This window comes from Rhyacophila brunnea, unplaced genomic scaffold, assembly GCF_057557595.1.
Source record: "Rhyacophila brunnea isolate RB1 unplaced genomic scaffold, BYU_Rbru_1.0 scaffold_17, whole genome shotgun sequence".
Lineage (NCBI taxonomy): Eukaryota > Metazoa > Arthropoda > Insecta > Trichoptera > Rhyacophilidae > Rhyacophila > Rhyacophila brunnea.
Window position 1 is genome coordinate 27,141,170 of NW_028232827.1, and position 15,104 is coordinate 27,156,273.

Genomic DNA, 15,104 nt, shown 5'->3' on the forward strand with positions numbered 1-15,104 from the left:
AACTCAGTTTAATATAAATTTGCTCTTATTTCAAAATGTGAGTGAAACATAAGAAATTTCGTCAATATTCTATAGAATATTTAAAATTTTGTTTTGTTCCTTCTATAGTAGATGAATTCTACAAATCAACCATTCCCAATGTGTTTACTCTGTTAATAATAATATGTACCTATTTTCTAACAAGGCGATTATAGCCATGGAGGTTAAATAAATATACACGTCATATTATTATGGCTCTTTACTGCCATTTCAGTTGTAATCAACGTATATAAATCAAATCATATAAACTAGTCAATAAGTCTACATTTTATTATATCCATTCAATTGCGTTTATTATTAATATTCATCTTATATAATATATATAATTTTGACCATATCCGATCCTAAGAAGATCGTGTGAACCTCGACGGAGTGGAAGTTTGTATTAGATTATTTTTGTTTTTACGAAAAATGGATGTTGCTCAACCTATTAGGTACTCTGACTCCAAACACACAATAAAAAATAATATGTGTATTTACCAGACCCAGGATTCGAACCTGGGACCTACGATATTAAAAGCCGATGCATTAGCCACTCGCCCATGATGGGCGTATCAATCATCCATATGTTCTATGAAATAAATAACTAGATGCTTATCTACAACAAATTTAGATGTTTCGTAAAATAGTTTGATACCTAGTTAACGTATTATATACTTATTCATAAAACAACTTGCAAAATTTTTTTTTTAATATCAAACAAGAATATAAGTAAGTTACAAAATATTATATAATCTAAAATAAATTTGTTTTACAATACTTTGTTGTATTATCATCTTTGCTTTTTGTCATTCTTCTTAGTATGTTTAATATTGTTTTGACTCTTAATTCTACTAAATAATTTATATATAAATCTTAAAAATATATAAATAACAGAAATAAATGTCAAAAACAGTAACAAAACAACACTGCCTAATTCAAAGATATGATATTCAAATAGTGACAAATTTGAAAGAGGAGATTTCATAAACGGTGCTCCTTTATGTCTGATGACGTATTCGATCCAAAAAACGGCTGTGTCTAGTGCTGACATTGGCCTATCATTAAATCGCGCTGAAAGTTCTTTCGCTCTTTTTTCGTATTTTGGATTGTGTAATATTTCATTTATTGCTGTCTCCAATGCAGCCTCTGTTACTTCAGTGTACGGGATCTTCAATCCATTCCCTGCATTCTCCATTCTTTGTGTGTTTAAATGTTGGTCTCCATACATTGGTATTCCGATAATAGGCACTCCTCGTGATGTGCTCTCTAGTGTACTTAGTAGTCCTCCATGTGAGACGAACAGTTTCATATTCGGATGAGCTGAAAGAATAACAGTTAAATTAGGTTGCTGTAGTATTGGTTTGTCGAATAGAACAAATGTAAAATGTTCAGGAGACGAAAAACAAAATTCATTATCCTATATTTAAATACATGGAAGTATTTAAATTGCATATGAATGCTGTATTCATTACATAGCAACTCAAAGAAAAGGATGGTTCTGGTCCATTTAGATACAAAAAATCATTCTGCATTAAAAGGTCGATTTCGACTATAGATGATTCCGGGGCCTTTTACAGAAAAAGCGAATCAATGGGACATCGGTTATATGACTCTTAAATTTCAATTTCAAAACTATGAGCAAGAAAGTATAAAATACAGTGTTCGTTTTTGTTCATAATAATATGTAGTTAATTCTATTAATAAAATGCAAAACATGTTAATTAAATGCTTTTCACGGTTTTGCAATAGTGAATTTGGTAATTATTTTGGAATAATAAAAAACACAAGCGACTTTGAGAGTATATTCAGTCACTCTTGATTATTGTTATATACAGGTAGAGTTGGTACTTCATTACTTTGCACTTTGGCTTTAGGATGACTATAATATAAATTCTAAAACAAAAATACATAATATAATAGTTATCTATTAATTCATTACTACAATATAATATATGAGAAACAAGTGAATATCATTTGATCTAATTTAATGCAAGGTAATCAGCAAAGAGGCGTATCAGCGTAGAAGAAAGTGAAAAGTTATAAGCGTAGGTGTACTATACGGCGCAATATGACATGGAAATGTGCATATTGGACAATACATCGCGTAAATATTACAAAATAAATGAATGGATAAGGAAACAGAAGAGGACGCATTGTGACAGAGATCGAAAAGTAGATGATATATATATATATATATATATTTATATAGAAGATAATATGAGCAATTTAATGTTCTTGTTCGTTGTTCACATATTCTTGATCAACATCACTATTGTAACAAGAAACGTCACTATTTTCATTCAAAATGTTCGACATATCGCACAAATAATTATTTCGTTTGGAGCAAGAAGGCGTGGATGACTGACTAACCGGTGTCTATTTTCACTGGTGTGGCGGATCATGTTATAATCATTTTTAGAGCAAAAATTGAATTTGCAAGAACTACACATAGATCATTTATTGTGAGACATCTGTGTAATCTTTTTAAAAAGTGTCTTTAGTAAAACGTGAATGTGTGCCCTGGGAATTGGTTTTTATTCAAAATCAACAAATTCGTAATTATGTGGTCGATGTCTTTACCTACCAGAGGCACCTGGCGGAAAAATACGAAGCTTGCAATTTGAGAATTTTTTTGATAATTTACAATTTTAAATGTGTTAATTAATAAATATGTATCTGAAAACATTAAAAAGAAAAATATGTTTTATTTTATATAAATAAAAAGGATCTCAAGTAATACACATTCATATTTTTATCAATATCGATGTTTTTTGAAATAAATATATAAAAAATTAAAACTTTGAATTAGTCAAAAATCTCTTGAGCGATGTTTAGAAAGCTTAATAAACTAAATTTTAATAATAACTATGACCATCAAATATATTAGGTAATAATAAAATGGGGTCCGATTCAACAAATTCACATTTTTTACAATTGTAAATAAATTTATCTTTGACTTAAACTTACTTTTACTTTTGTAAAAACATTATTGTTTCTCGGTCATTTCTCTCGCCATCTAATCTAAATACATCCCTAAAAGTTAATCACCTCACAAGACGACGGTCTTTAAACAAAACAGCTGTGCATACTACCCAGGTATCGCACAGAAATCTAGTTTTCCGTAATGAGGAAACCATCATATCACCTCAGATTCCTTTCAACACAAGTCACCTGATTCCTTTATCTTCTTCCCTGAGGGACGTAATAGTACGAAGATTTTGATAGATAGAGATAAATGAAAATATTACCAGAAGGCTGCCCAGAATGGTTTATTTTGTCGATGTAATTAATAATAATACTTGATCTTTTTATATCTGAAATAATCTATGGTACCAAACAAGAAAATAATAAACATAAAAAAATGAATAATCTTACCCAAGATGTCACTCTGAGGCATCCATTTTCCAGTCATTACGTTATCCGGTTTGCCTGTCATTATTTCCTCTTCCCATTTCCAAAGGACCCGTTGTTTGAGTTTGCCAAATACTCTTAGAAATATGTCAAGCTTTTCTTTGGGCATATCTTTGCATTGCACATTTGTACCAAGGCTGAAATATATTGCTCCATATTTGGCTCCATCCAAAAATTTCTGAAGATTCTGCAATTAAAATAAATTTAATAACAATATTTTAGAGGATTTTTTAGTTAAAATAAATACTTTCACGACCTACTTCTTTTCAATATTTTTTATTTAAACAAAGAAATTAATTAAAACTACTAACTATTTTAAAAGTATCTATTTTATATTATTTTTATATATTTCAATATTAATAATATAATTAAACAATAATTATATTCATATTCATTGACCGATGTTCTATCTCAGTTAAACCAAAACATATATTTTTGTGTTTAAACATGTACCTAACCGAAAAAAAAATGTTTTTTTTAACGGTACATATTCAAACACGCGCGTTAACATGATCTTACTCCCTACTTCAGTTTTAGTTTGTCAATTTATGGCTACGACCGTATATTGTAGCTTAACTACTAGGGAATGCCAAAAGAAATGGCGTATTTCAAAAAAACACTAGCTTATTCTTAAGTCACTAATTATTATAAAACAATCATTATTCGTCAGATGTTTATTACACTTGAATGGTCAAAGACATAGCTTAAAATTAGTATCTTTATAATTATTTTCCAATGTGTTAATCTTGCCCATTTTTTGAATAATAAAATGCCTAATTCTTGTCAAATTTGGGATCACAGAGATTATCAATATAAATTATACTAATGGTTTTATAAATGCGTTTAAAAATTTATAAACGTAAAAAATCTTAACACTACTGCACATTCATGAACTGAAATTCTGATATTCTAAAACATTAGAACGAGAGGTTAAAAAGAACACTATTTTATGTAATAAAAATACTTTATGCAGTCATCAAAAAATGTTTAAAATAAATATAAAGGATAATAAGGCTTCAAAATAATTATATAAATAGATTATCTAGAACGTTTAAGGAATGTCCAGGATCATGGTTTGAAAATACAATAAAAGCTCCATTTTGACCTACGCTGAGCATGTCCGCCCTTAAGTAAAAAAATAATGTAAATAAAACGGAAACTAGACCGAATTTAACTTGGATCTCTTTGGCAAATTGAAATTTGGATTTTTTTGAACAAGGTCGCATATATAACTCAAAATACCTAAAACCATTAGTTGGGTCCTTTTTGTTTATCGCTATCGAGTTAATATAGTAAATAAAAAAATAGACGAAAGTATTTTGATGATTTTAAGAAATTCAACGTTTTCTTGGTGTTACAATCGTGAAATTTTAATTATATCACCTAAAAGTTCACCACATATATAAATTATTTTATGTCACGTGCATGTATTTTAGTTAAATTCTTAGCACATCAATTATCAAAAATAATACTAACCTCAGGAAGTTTCATTGGAGTCTTAATATGTGCTCCTCCGATTTCAACTATTCCAGGAATATATGGCCGAATGATATCAGTACTAAAATGAGTGTTTATTAGCACGGCCGACATATTCTTTTCAATATCTTGCAATCTAGGAAGAGGCTTAGGCAAATGAGAGAAATGTTTTTCTGCCAATTTCTGGTGCTTGGGTAATAAATAGTAGTATCTCCATACTAAATCATACACAGTCGAGTATGCGTTTTTAATCTTTTGAAAAAATGACATATCAGATGCAAAAGGTAGATACTCATGTGACATGTAGGCTAGCATTAAGGGATTTCCCATGTTGTTACCCAAGAGCTGTGAGAAGCCGGAAGTGGAAAATCCAACTAGAGGTGCGTTGTATTTGTGAGCGAACATATACATTGATTCTTGGTAAAATATCTCTGTGAAAACCAAGTCGAAATGACTGTTGTCATTTTTAATGAAGTCTTGCATTTTTGTTGAGTTAAAAGCAGCTTCCGTTGTGAAGTAAGCGCCTTCCCATACACAGTCCAGGGTCTCTTCGAAAGTCATTGTATTAAGAGCATATATATCGTGGTTCTCTCCAACTGAAAAAAAGACAATATTAATGTTAACAATTTAAAAATGGAATTTGTCTTGCAGTTTAATCTAAGTCAGACAGGTAGAAGTACCCAGTAGCGAACAGTGGAAGTAGGCTGTTAAGATCTGCAAAATAGTGCGCATTAAACTAAGTTAGTCATTCGTATTTGTTTTTATTGAACTAAGACTACAATTTACAGATTGTATTAGTTAGATTGTATTACCTAATCCAAATCATAGCAGTTTTAGTATATTTTACGCAATACGACAAAATTGTGTACACTTTTTCAGTCATACTTATTTGCTTATATTACACGTGATATTGTTGGTTATTTTTTTTTAATTCATTAGGCCTGCCTAAACCAAACTATAATAATATAAAAATAATATTCTATCTATAAAATATCCAATGTTATGTATGATTTAATTGCATAATTTTAGATATTTTATAGATAGACGAGTATTTTTATTTTTATTTCTATTATCAAATTATTTATTTATTAAAAAAAATCATTTTAAATTCTAATGGATAGTACAAAACTTAAATCCATTAGAATTTAAATTCATTTTCCATCAAGTACCTGCTGTCGATAATATTTAAATCATTTTAAATTGGTACCTGCTATAATGTTATTCATAGATAAAATAAATATTTCTCATCGTTATTACTATGGTACCACCACATATATAATTATGGTAAAATTGCATGGATAAAGCCAAAATAATGTGTAACGATTAAGCAATGTATATATCTAGATAATATATTGTGATGCATGCAAAATTATAATATTTAAAAAAAAAATATTACATATTTTATATTCCTAATATTATTGACTCATTGACTCACTCGGTCATTCACTGACTGACTCGTCGAATTACTGATTAACTGACTGATTGACTAATTGATTGATTATCTGATTGAACGGTCGACGATTCGAAATATTTTTCCCAGTAGGAGTATTTATATAAGTAAAGCAAGCTCGAGGATCGACGTTTCATCATGGTGTCGAGAAAAAAGAAGAAGAGAAAATTTTGACAAGTCATACCCACTCACCTGCTAACTGGCTCGCTATACTATTACTTTTGCCTTAAAGTATTTGTATTATTAATTATATTAATATTGCTTATTCGATTATGTACAATGAAATTCTACTAAGCAATTATTAACTTGATGTGTATAATATTATTTGCAGTTTATGCACCCTATTTTGTTGAAGCTTCTTAAAATAGTTATAATTGCTTCTTGCGAAAAAAATGTGTATTCCACCAATTTTGGTAAAATCATACTCAAGATACAATATTTATCTACTGTCACGTATTAATTTTTTAAATACAACGTTTTTATTATATAACAATTTTATATTGCCATCTGTTAATACTTCTGTTATCTAGAAAATTACTTTACAAAATGGATAATATCTTTGTTTGTTTTAACTATGAGGTAAGTACATAATAATAATATTATTTTAGTATTGGTATACTTTGTGGGATTATACATTTAGTTCAGAGTAAAATTCACATAAAATATTATCTACTAGGTACGATAACACATGTATTATTAAATCAAGATTAATAATAGGTAAGTATCCATTAAATAAAATTACATTCACATAATATTGTTACTTACTTATGACCTTCATATATTATTTTAACTATCAATGTCCTTTCATTATATTATAATATAGTCGAAGGCCAAATGAACGATATAGGTACATTCATTAAATCATAATATTTAAAATAATACGTATTATTAATTATCTCAGTGCCCCGTGCATGATAGTAATGTCGTCGTTATGTAAATCTAAGTAGTAAATACTGCATCGCATAGATGGGAGTGGATGACAGATAGTCAAAACCAGTGTTGCCATCTTTTCAAACTGGAATTATAGTACAGAGCCTTCAAAATTATAGTATTTGGAGAAAAAATATAGTACGCGTTATCATCTGTTGAAATTGTATAGGTTTTTCGTATCTCAGAAAAAATAGCCGAGAATTTGAGAAACTCCGAGACCCTTTTTATTTAGGTATCTCTTCCGACCAAAAATGCTTACCGACGAATTCAAGAAATTTCATTTTAAACCAAAGTCAAGAGATTTTTTTACGTTTTTCGAGCATTTTTTTTCAAAGTTCTCCAAATCTTCTTATATTGTGAAATTATAGTACTTTGCACCAATTTGTCGAACGAAAATATCGAAATTTTAGTACTTTTTACATATTTTTCCAGATATTCAAAATTATAGTATTTTGGGCGTACTATACCTGTTTTATATCGTACATAGTACGCGGACCAAAATTATAGTACAAATACTATAATTATAGTACGGTTGGCAACACTGGTCAAAACTAGAGCTAACATGACAACATCGATTACAATAATAAATTATTAGAAATGTTGCTGTTTTTAAATGACAATTTTCCATAAATTATTGAAATATTTTTTAATTGAGAGTGCTTTAGTATAAAAATTACACAATATAAATTAAATAATTAGGTACCTATAGTCTGACTTTTTAACCAGTGCGCACGGAAGTTGCATAGACTGTTGAAACTAAAGATGAAAGAAAAACAATTATTTTAATGTTTTGCATTTTTTATTTATTAAGTATTAGGGAATTCTAAATGTTCAAACACTTGCAATCTTTTTTTCGTGATGCGTTTAAACAGAAAATACACACAACGCTTTGCATCGCGCGCATAAATAAACATGTTAGACCCTACAAATAATTACATATTATAAACTTTAAATAATTTAATTATTATTTTATCAGTGTTTTAATTGTTAATTCATATAGCCTAGACACAAGGGTCACACTCAACCGAATATATAATGCTGCGTAAGATACGATATGTATTAAATTAAATTTAAATGTCAGATTGTTGTAATCAGCTGTTTAGTAGTATGAACTACGTTTGTATATTTAATACTCACATGCATCCCAAAATGTCTTTCGCTCCAAAACTATCTGTTTGTAGGGAGGATTTTTCTCGGCGAATGTCGCTATTACTGTAACGTCATGCCCTCTGTTGGCGAGTTCTTCGACCACCGGTTGTATGTTCATATAATGTGACTTTCCAGAGAAGGGTATAACCGCCAATATCCGGTACGCTAGTGCGTATTGGAAAAACAGCATTGATACAAATAGGCTGATGAGCATCTTCATCTGGAAGTATATAAGTCGTCATTATTATCGGTAGTTTTTATAATTATTTAAAAAAAAAACTGCTAATGGTGGGTATATTTTGTAATAAAATATTTGAAATTTAATAACAGTACAGTAATATTAATAGTTTATCTCGAAATAAAAGTGCTAGTGTCTAGTATTAAAAATCAACTCGTACAATATATTGTACCACTGGTGCCATCTTGGAAAAAGGCTGACGATTTTTAATTTACCAACTATATTTCTTTAACATCTAAAAATGTTTCAAACATAAGTTAAATAATATAATTATTCAATGTGTCTTTAATTTTAATATTTTTTATTTTATTTGCAACGGTTTCCGAGGTTTAGGGCGAGAATAATATACAAAAGAGTTTTTGTTTTTAATTTTTTAATTTTAATTTAATTAGGTGACAATTATGTTAAAATACTTTTTAATTCACTATTAAGAGGAATAACTATTTTCAGGTACCTAAGGGGTTATTTCGAATTAATATGATTACTATAATATATTATTATTATATTTGGAATCTCTGATATTAATTTACTATTTTTAATTAAACTAACATTGAATATCTAGTTTTAGGCATTTACTATTATAATCTTTTCTCAATCATTGTCATATTACTGAGGATAATCGTCTTTAGAAATACTTAACATGAATAACTCACGATTTTACTCTAGTTGTTTGTCTATGGGCATAGCTCATCGCAGACCCGATACAATTAAAGATCATACAGCAATATAGATTTGATTGTATGTATCAAAGAGATACATACTAGAGAGTATAACAATATTTATAAATCTTCAAGGTTGGTATTTAAATGAATTGATTTAATGATTACTGTGGAGCTGTGTCGATGTATGACAACATGCCACCACTTTAAGGAAATTACATTTTGATGTCGACTTATTTTAAAAGTTTAAATATTTTTATTTCATTTTAAATATAAATCTAAACAATTAATACACAAACAAACTTTATGGTAATTATGTTACAGATTGAAAATTAAACTTTTTTTAAATTAAATTAAACATTAATTTAATTAGTTATGAATATTCACGTTCATCACTAGCTCTACAAGTATTGTATATGAAAATTGGCCACAATAAATAATTGTTAAACATTCATTCAGTATATTGAGTCCATTTCTCGAATCAAAAGACATATAATTTTTTCAGACCAAGGATATTATAGATCGTTACTTATAAAGAGACATTTTGCCACTCGTTAAACGCGAAATGATTTATTCCATTTTTTATACCATGTTCGATTTTAAGAAAATCTTCCACGGTTATACGAATGTTTTTTTTATGAGAAATGGATGTTAGTAACAACTAAAAAAATCAAATTCTAAATTATTATAAGCCAATGCTGTATTATAATAAATGAATTATAAATAAATATTCAAAATACATACTGTTTATAACGAAAAATCATTCAGTGGCCAACTACTTAGATATATGTTGTATATTTCCTTCTACAGAAGTTAATTAAAAATAGTATTTGTTAGTTGAATAGTATTTAAAAATATGTACTTACATTTATTTTATAATAGTTAACCTGTCAATAACTTCCACAATCTTATTTGCGTTCAATTTATAATTATTAAAAAAATCACACTGTCTAGTATCTCGTAACTACCTTCTAACGGTTATAAAAACTTTTTTGCTATAGTAAATTTAACTTTAATTACACTGTAATTTCCATATGATGATTATCTAATCTCCTTTTAATTGGTTTTCATAATATAAGTAATAAAAACTGGCTAGCATAAAAATTCTCAATTCATTTTGCCGGCTGGAAATGAAACAATAATATAACACTCTCTGACAATCTAAAGAGAACTGAGCGTAGATGATTCTAAACTAACTGTACAAGCTGTACCTATGTTATTGCCTAACCCAATTTATTACTTGCAAGACAAGCTGTTATATTTTTTACGGCGCAAAACTACGTAACTACGATTATCACAAAAATGTATTATGATTTTGGACGTAATAATAATTATGATATTTCGGTCATTATGGTGATAGTATATTGAACTCTGATCCCAATATTTGATTTATTACAGAATAATGATATTTTAAATAACTTAATTATATGTTATAAATTAGTTTGATTAAAGATACCAATTAACTAATGTAAATATATTTAACATAACACAATAATTCATTATTATTTATTATACAATTATATTATATATATATATATTGAGGAATTTAGTTGTTTATAAAATCGCTAAAAATAATAAAACTTATGCAAACTTATGCATTAATTATTCATAAAGCGTATTAAGTTAATCAGTGTTGCCAACTACCATTGACAATAATATGCCAGATAGGGTATGAAAATAAGCTATTTGACAGAAAAATCGCTAGATTTTCTTATAATAAAAACATTACCTACTAGAAAATCTTCATAAAAATAAGTCAATTACCATTATTTTACGAGAACAAAATACTTACTATAAAAAATAATTCATTATTTTGCAACGAATAAATACGTAAGTCTCACAACCAAAAAATGATCATATACGAAAATAATTGGTCATCACTTTAAAAATATCGTATGTCAGATTTAATTTATTGGTAAGATATTATTATAAGTGACAAGAGGTCAACATGTTAATTTTCAAGTAAATTGGTGTAATATTTGAACTTTTTTTGTGAGATATTTTAAGCTGTTTTCCTTGATTATAAAAAAAAAAACAACCGTACGCAATATAATGATTTCAAGCATTCACGGTTATTTGTTATTGTAATAAATTTTTAGGTTTTCATTGCACGTTTAGAGCTCGTTGTAGGGACCATTCTCTTAAAAACGGTCTCTCTCTGCGATAAATTCTCTTAAGAATGGCCTCTGCAACGAGCCCGAAACATTGAGGAAAGAACGAAGAAAAACACTCGGTGAAAACACAAAATTCTACTACGATACTACTACGACGTGACCAAGTTGGTAGAGTGGTCGTCTATGAATCCACCGCGGGTTGGAGCCCTTAAGCCCTCAAACATACATGTTCTTTATTATGTATTTAATCTAATGCAATGAACCAATGAGTTAGGTAAATAAAAGTTATGTTTAAATATTGACTCTATATTACAATATTAAAATAAGTAGGTATATATTTTTTTAACACTACAACAAGTCATGAGGCCCAATGACAGTAATGCAGTGAAACAATAGTGTATTCAGTAATATAAGTGAAGCAATCACAAAAACCCAAATTTTGAGAACATCACAAAAATATATTCTCACCTCACCGGGATCGAAACCGGTATCCCCAGATGGAAAGTCAGAACTTTACGCATTGCTTACAAAGCGGCATAAATTAATAATATGGTAGGTAATTTAGGTGTAGGTATTACTGTAATGACCATAAAAAGTATTTATTTTTCTAAATGCGTATGTAGATACAAAATTACTTTTTAAAGTTTTGAAACGCTGTACAATGAATTCCCTCTGAAGCCAATAAACAATTTGTTTTTTCCATTAAATTTTATTGCCAAAATAATTTTCTGCATGAAAAAGTAATAAAAATACTGAAACATAATATATTATTTTGTTCTAATAAAATTTTTGTTTTTGTTGATTTCAGATAGTATATTTGTAAGGCGCACCTAATCGATCAGAAATTAGTTTGCATATGGCTTTCAAACAATATACAATATACAACTTACATTTATTTTCATGATAGGTACCTACTATAAAGAAGGTATGGCCAACAGGTCGACAGTGAAGTATATTTTGATCGATTACAATAGTTGTATTTTATAGTTTAACTATATCGCATTAAAATCCTTTGTTTATATACAAAAAGCGCTTACAGACAGCTTACAGCACACATTCCCAACCTTTTTTTAGTCGTAACCCCATTTTATAAAAAGCTAAATATCCGCGACCCCGATAAATAGTAAAAAGCCTTTTCAATAAGACCAAAAAAAAACTAATCGAAAATAGATTTTTCAGTATACTATAATTATTCGATATAATTAAATCTTAAAATGTACCTATTTAATGTGATTAGAGATTGCAATTCCGGTATTTCAAAACCGGTATCCCAGTATTTTTTTATACCGGTCATCATTATCGTAATACCGAAATATTCGGTGTTAAAAGTGGAAACAAAATGTATTAATCAACGTAGAAGGCTTAATATGACTGTATTTTTTTGTCGGGTAACGCGATGTCTGGTTTACTTCCGTTGACCTTCAACGCCCTCTGAGACCAGCGATGGTACGTGATATAACCATAGATTAAATAATGCTATAACATATTAATATTTTAAAGAGATTTATATAATAGGTATATGTACCTATATATTGGTAGATACTTCTGTTTTGTTTTTCATATATTTCACGAATACTAGGAAAAGCCGAAATACCGGTATTATTATTTTCATTCGGTATTGCAATCCCTAAATTCGATGGTTGAAATAATTGTAACTCGTTAACCAACTTCAAAATTCACAGTTGAATTTAAAAAAAAGAAGGAATGAGCATAATGTAACCACGGCAATCAGAAAGGCCGGCAAATATGGCCGACATTGCGTGATACACAAACATAAAATACACAAAATTACAAACACATACGAAGTTTACCGCATACGTACAGACCACGTGATATTTGTTTACGCAAAATCGTCGCTTTCCAAGATGGCGAATTTTGTTGCCCGTTTTTATACTGCAATAAATCAGTATGTTTTTTCCTGTCTTTTTTTATTCATTGATGCCAACCATATTATTTCATTCTCAACATTTAACCCGTTTCTTGTTTTTTTTAAATGAAGAAGCGTTGAAAGCCCATTCTCGCAGAGAAGCACATGGTAGTAAAACTTGAAAAAAAAGCATGGTCACATTTAGATATGAATGATATGCACACCAGTATTCATTCAGAATTAATTATAACGTGTGTGCATTGGATGTGTAGCAACAACTATTAAAACAAACCGATGCAGTTAGAACATTGTAAAATCAGTATCTCTGTCAATTATCACTAGATAATTCTGAAAATAAAATAATATGTCGTAATTATAAATAAGGGAAATACTTTTTCAACACCTACTCAAATTGTCAATTTTTTTGGTTGAACCATGTTGAATCATCTAGGGGTGCAATTTTGTTAAAAATCAATATTTTGTATGTTTACTGTTTCAGCCGGCAACCCTGCTTAGGGTCGGGACCCATAGATTGGGAACCCGATGCTTACAGATTGTAAACTCATATTCACTGCTACTTACATCTAAGGTTTCCATAAAAGATATCCATAAAAGATCGTTGGCAAAGATTTTTATCAAATTATAATATTTTATAGGATTTCATTCAGAAACATTCTCTTATAAAATACGAGGGACATATTATTAATAATTACACTTCTTAAAATATTTTATTAAAGTGGACAACGAATGTAATATGTTGACTTGCATATTTATATATTGTGTCCATTCTTTTATTTCCTCTTCTGTAGAATGTGTGACAAGTATTATATAGAATTTCATGTTATTTCTAACATTCTAAAATCAATTATTTTGTTAGATATTTTTTTTCCACCATCCTTTTTGAAACGAGCTGTCAAAACAGTGAACCATTGTTGTCATGCTTACTGAATTTTCAGTAGATCTAATGATATTTAATATTTTACGTAAAGGTTATATTAAAATGATTTTTTTTGAAAATAATTGTGGGATTCTAACAATAGTACCCTTTGAAGGTCACTTATGTAATTTTCATCAAGTCAAATCGATATTTTTTTTTAAAGTTTTTAAAAATATTCTTAAAGATAAAAATGTAGTGTAATACCTACCTTCCCTCTCCAAACCACGCGGTGAGCCACACTGCATGTTTTGAGTAATAACGTTATTATAAATTGAGAGCATCAGCTGCAGTGTTGCCAACTGTCGTCGACAAAAACATGCCAGATGGGGTGCGAAAATAAGCTATTTTTCAGGAAACAAACGCTAAATTTTGTGATAATAAAATTTCAATATCTTTTTTATGTATATCGAAAAAAAGTGCAAAAAAATCACACTAAATTTTCCCAAAAACTCATTTGAAAAATGACTAAAACAATTTATTAATCCAACAACCCATGAAAGTAATAATTAGGTAATAGAGTGAAATCTCCAATAATCATCAATTCGATGCCATATATTAAATTATGATATCTGATATGATATCACTATAACGCCAAGAATACTCATATTTTTTCACTGTGTTGTTCCGACCGTTGTTGTGAAATACCGACCTACCTTCATTAAATATCAGAATAAATAAACTAAACATCAAGCTTATTTTCAGCACATTTAAAGCTGTTGAAGGCATCAAAAATGCTAATAAAAACGCCATAAGCTAGATGAATTTTTTGCATGCTAGAAAATGATAGATCTGGCAAGAAAAACGCCAAGTTGGCAATGCTTTTCAGCTGTTTATTTTTCCAAATTGCAGAAC

General features: G+C 28.8%; 2 protein-coding genes across 4 annotated transcripts in view; one reads left to right on the forward strand and one right to left on the reverse strand.

Annotated features, from left to right (window-relative positions):
- LOC147073889 (uncharacterized) overlaps positions 1-15,104 on the forward strand; it is a 670,186-nt gene that overhangs the window by 356,342 nt on the left and 298,740 nt on the right. The window lies entirely within an intron of this gene.
- Positions 306-14,495, reverse strand: LOC147073901 (UDP-glycosyltransferase UGT5-like). 3 transcript variants are annotated; one of them, XM_085945012.1, is made up of 5 exons: positions 14,461-14,495; positions 8,426-8,657; positions 4,909-5,504; positions 3,397-3,619; positions 306-1,341 (listed from the first exon to the last, which is right to left on the reverse strand). In XM_085945012.1, exons 2-5 carry the CDS (start codon positions 8,655-8,657, stop codon positions 812-814), a joined length of 1,581 nt encoding a protein of 526 aa, XP_085801138.1. In that variant the 5' UTR covers positions 14,461-14,495; the 3' UTR covers positions 306-811. The 3 variants fall into 3 exon arrangements, with proteins under 3 accessions (XP_085801138.1, XP_085801139.1, XP_085801137.1); XM_085945013.1 differs by lacking the exon at positions 14,461-14,495 and adding an exon at positions 13,271-14,109; XM_085945011.1 differs by lacking the exon at positions 14,461-14,495 and adding an exon at positions 10,201-10,610.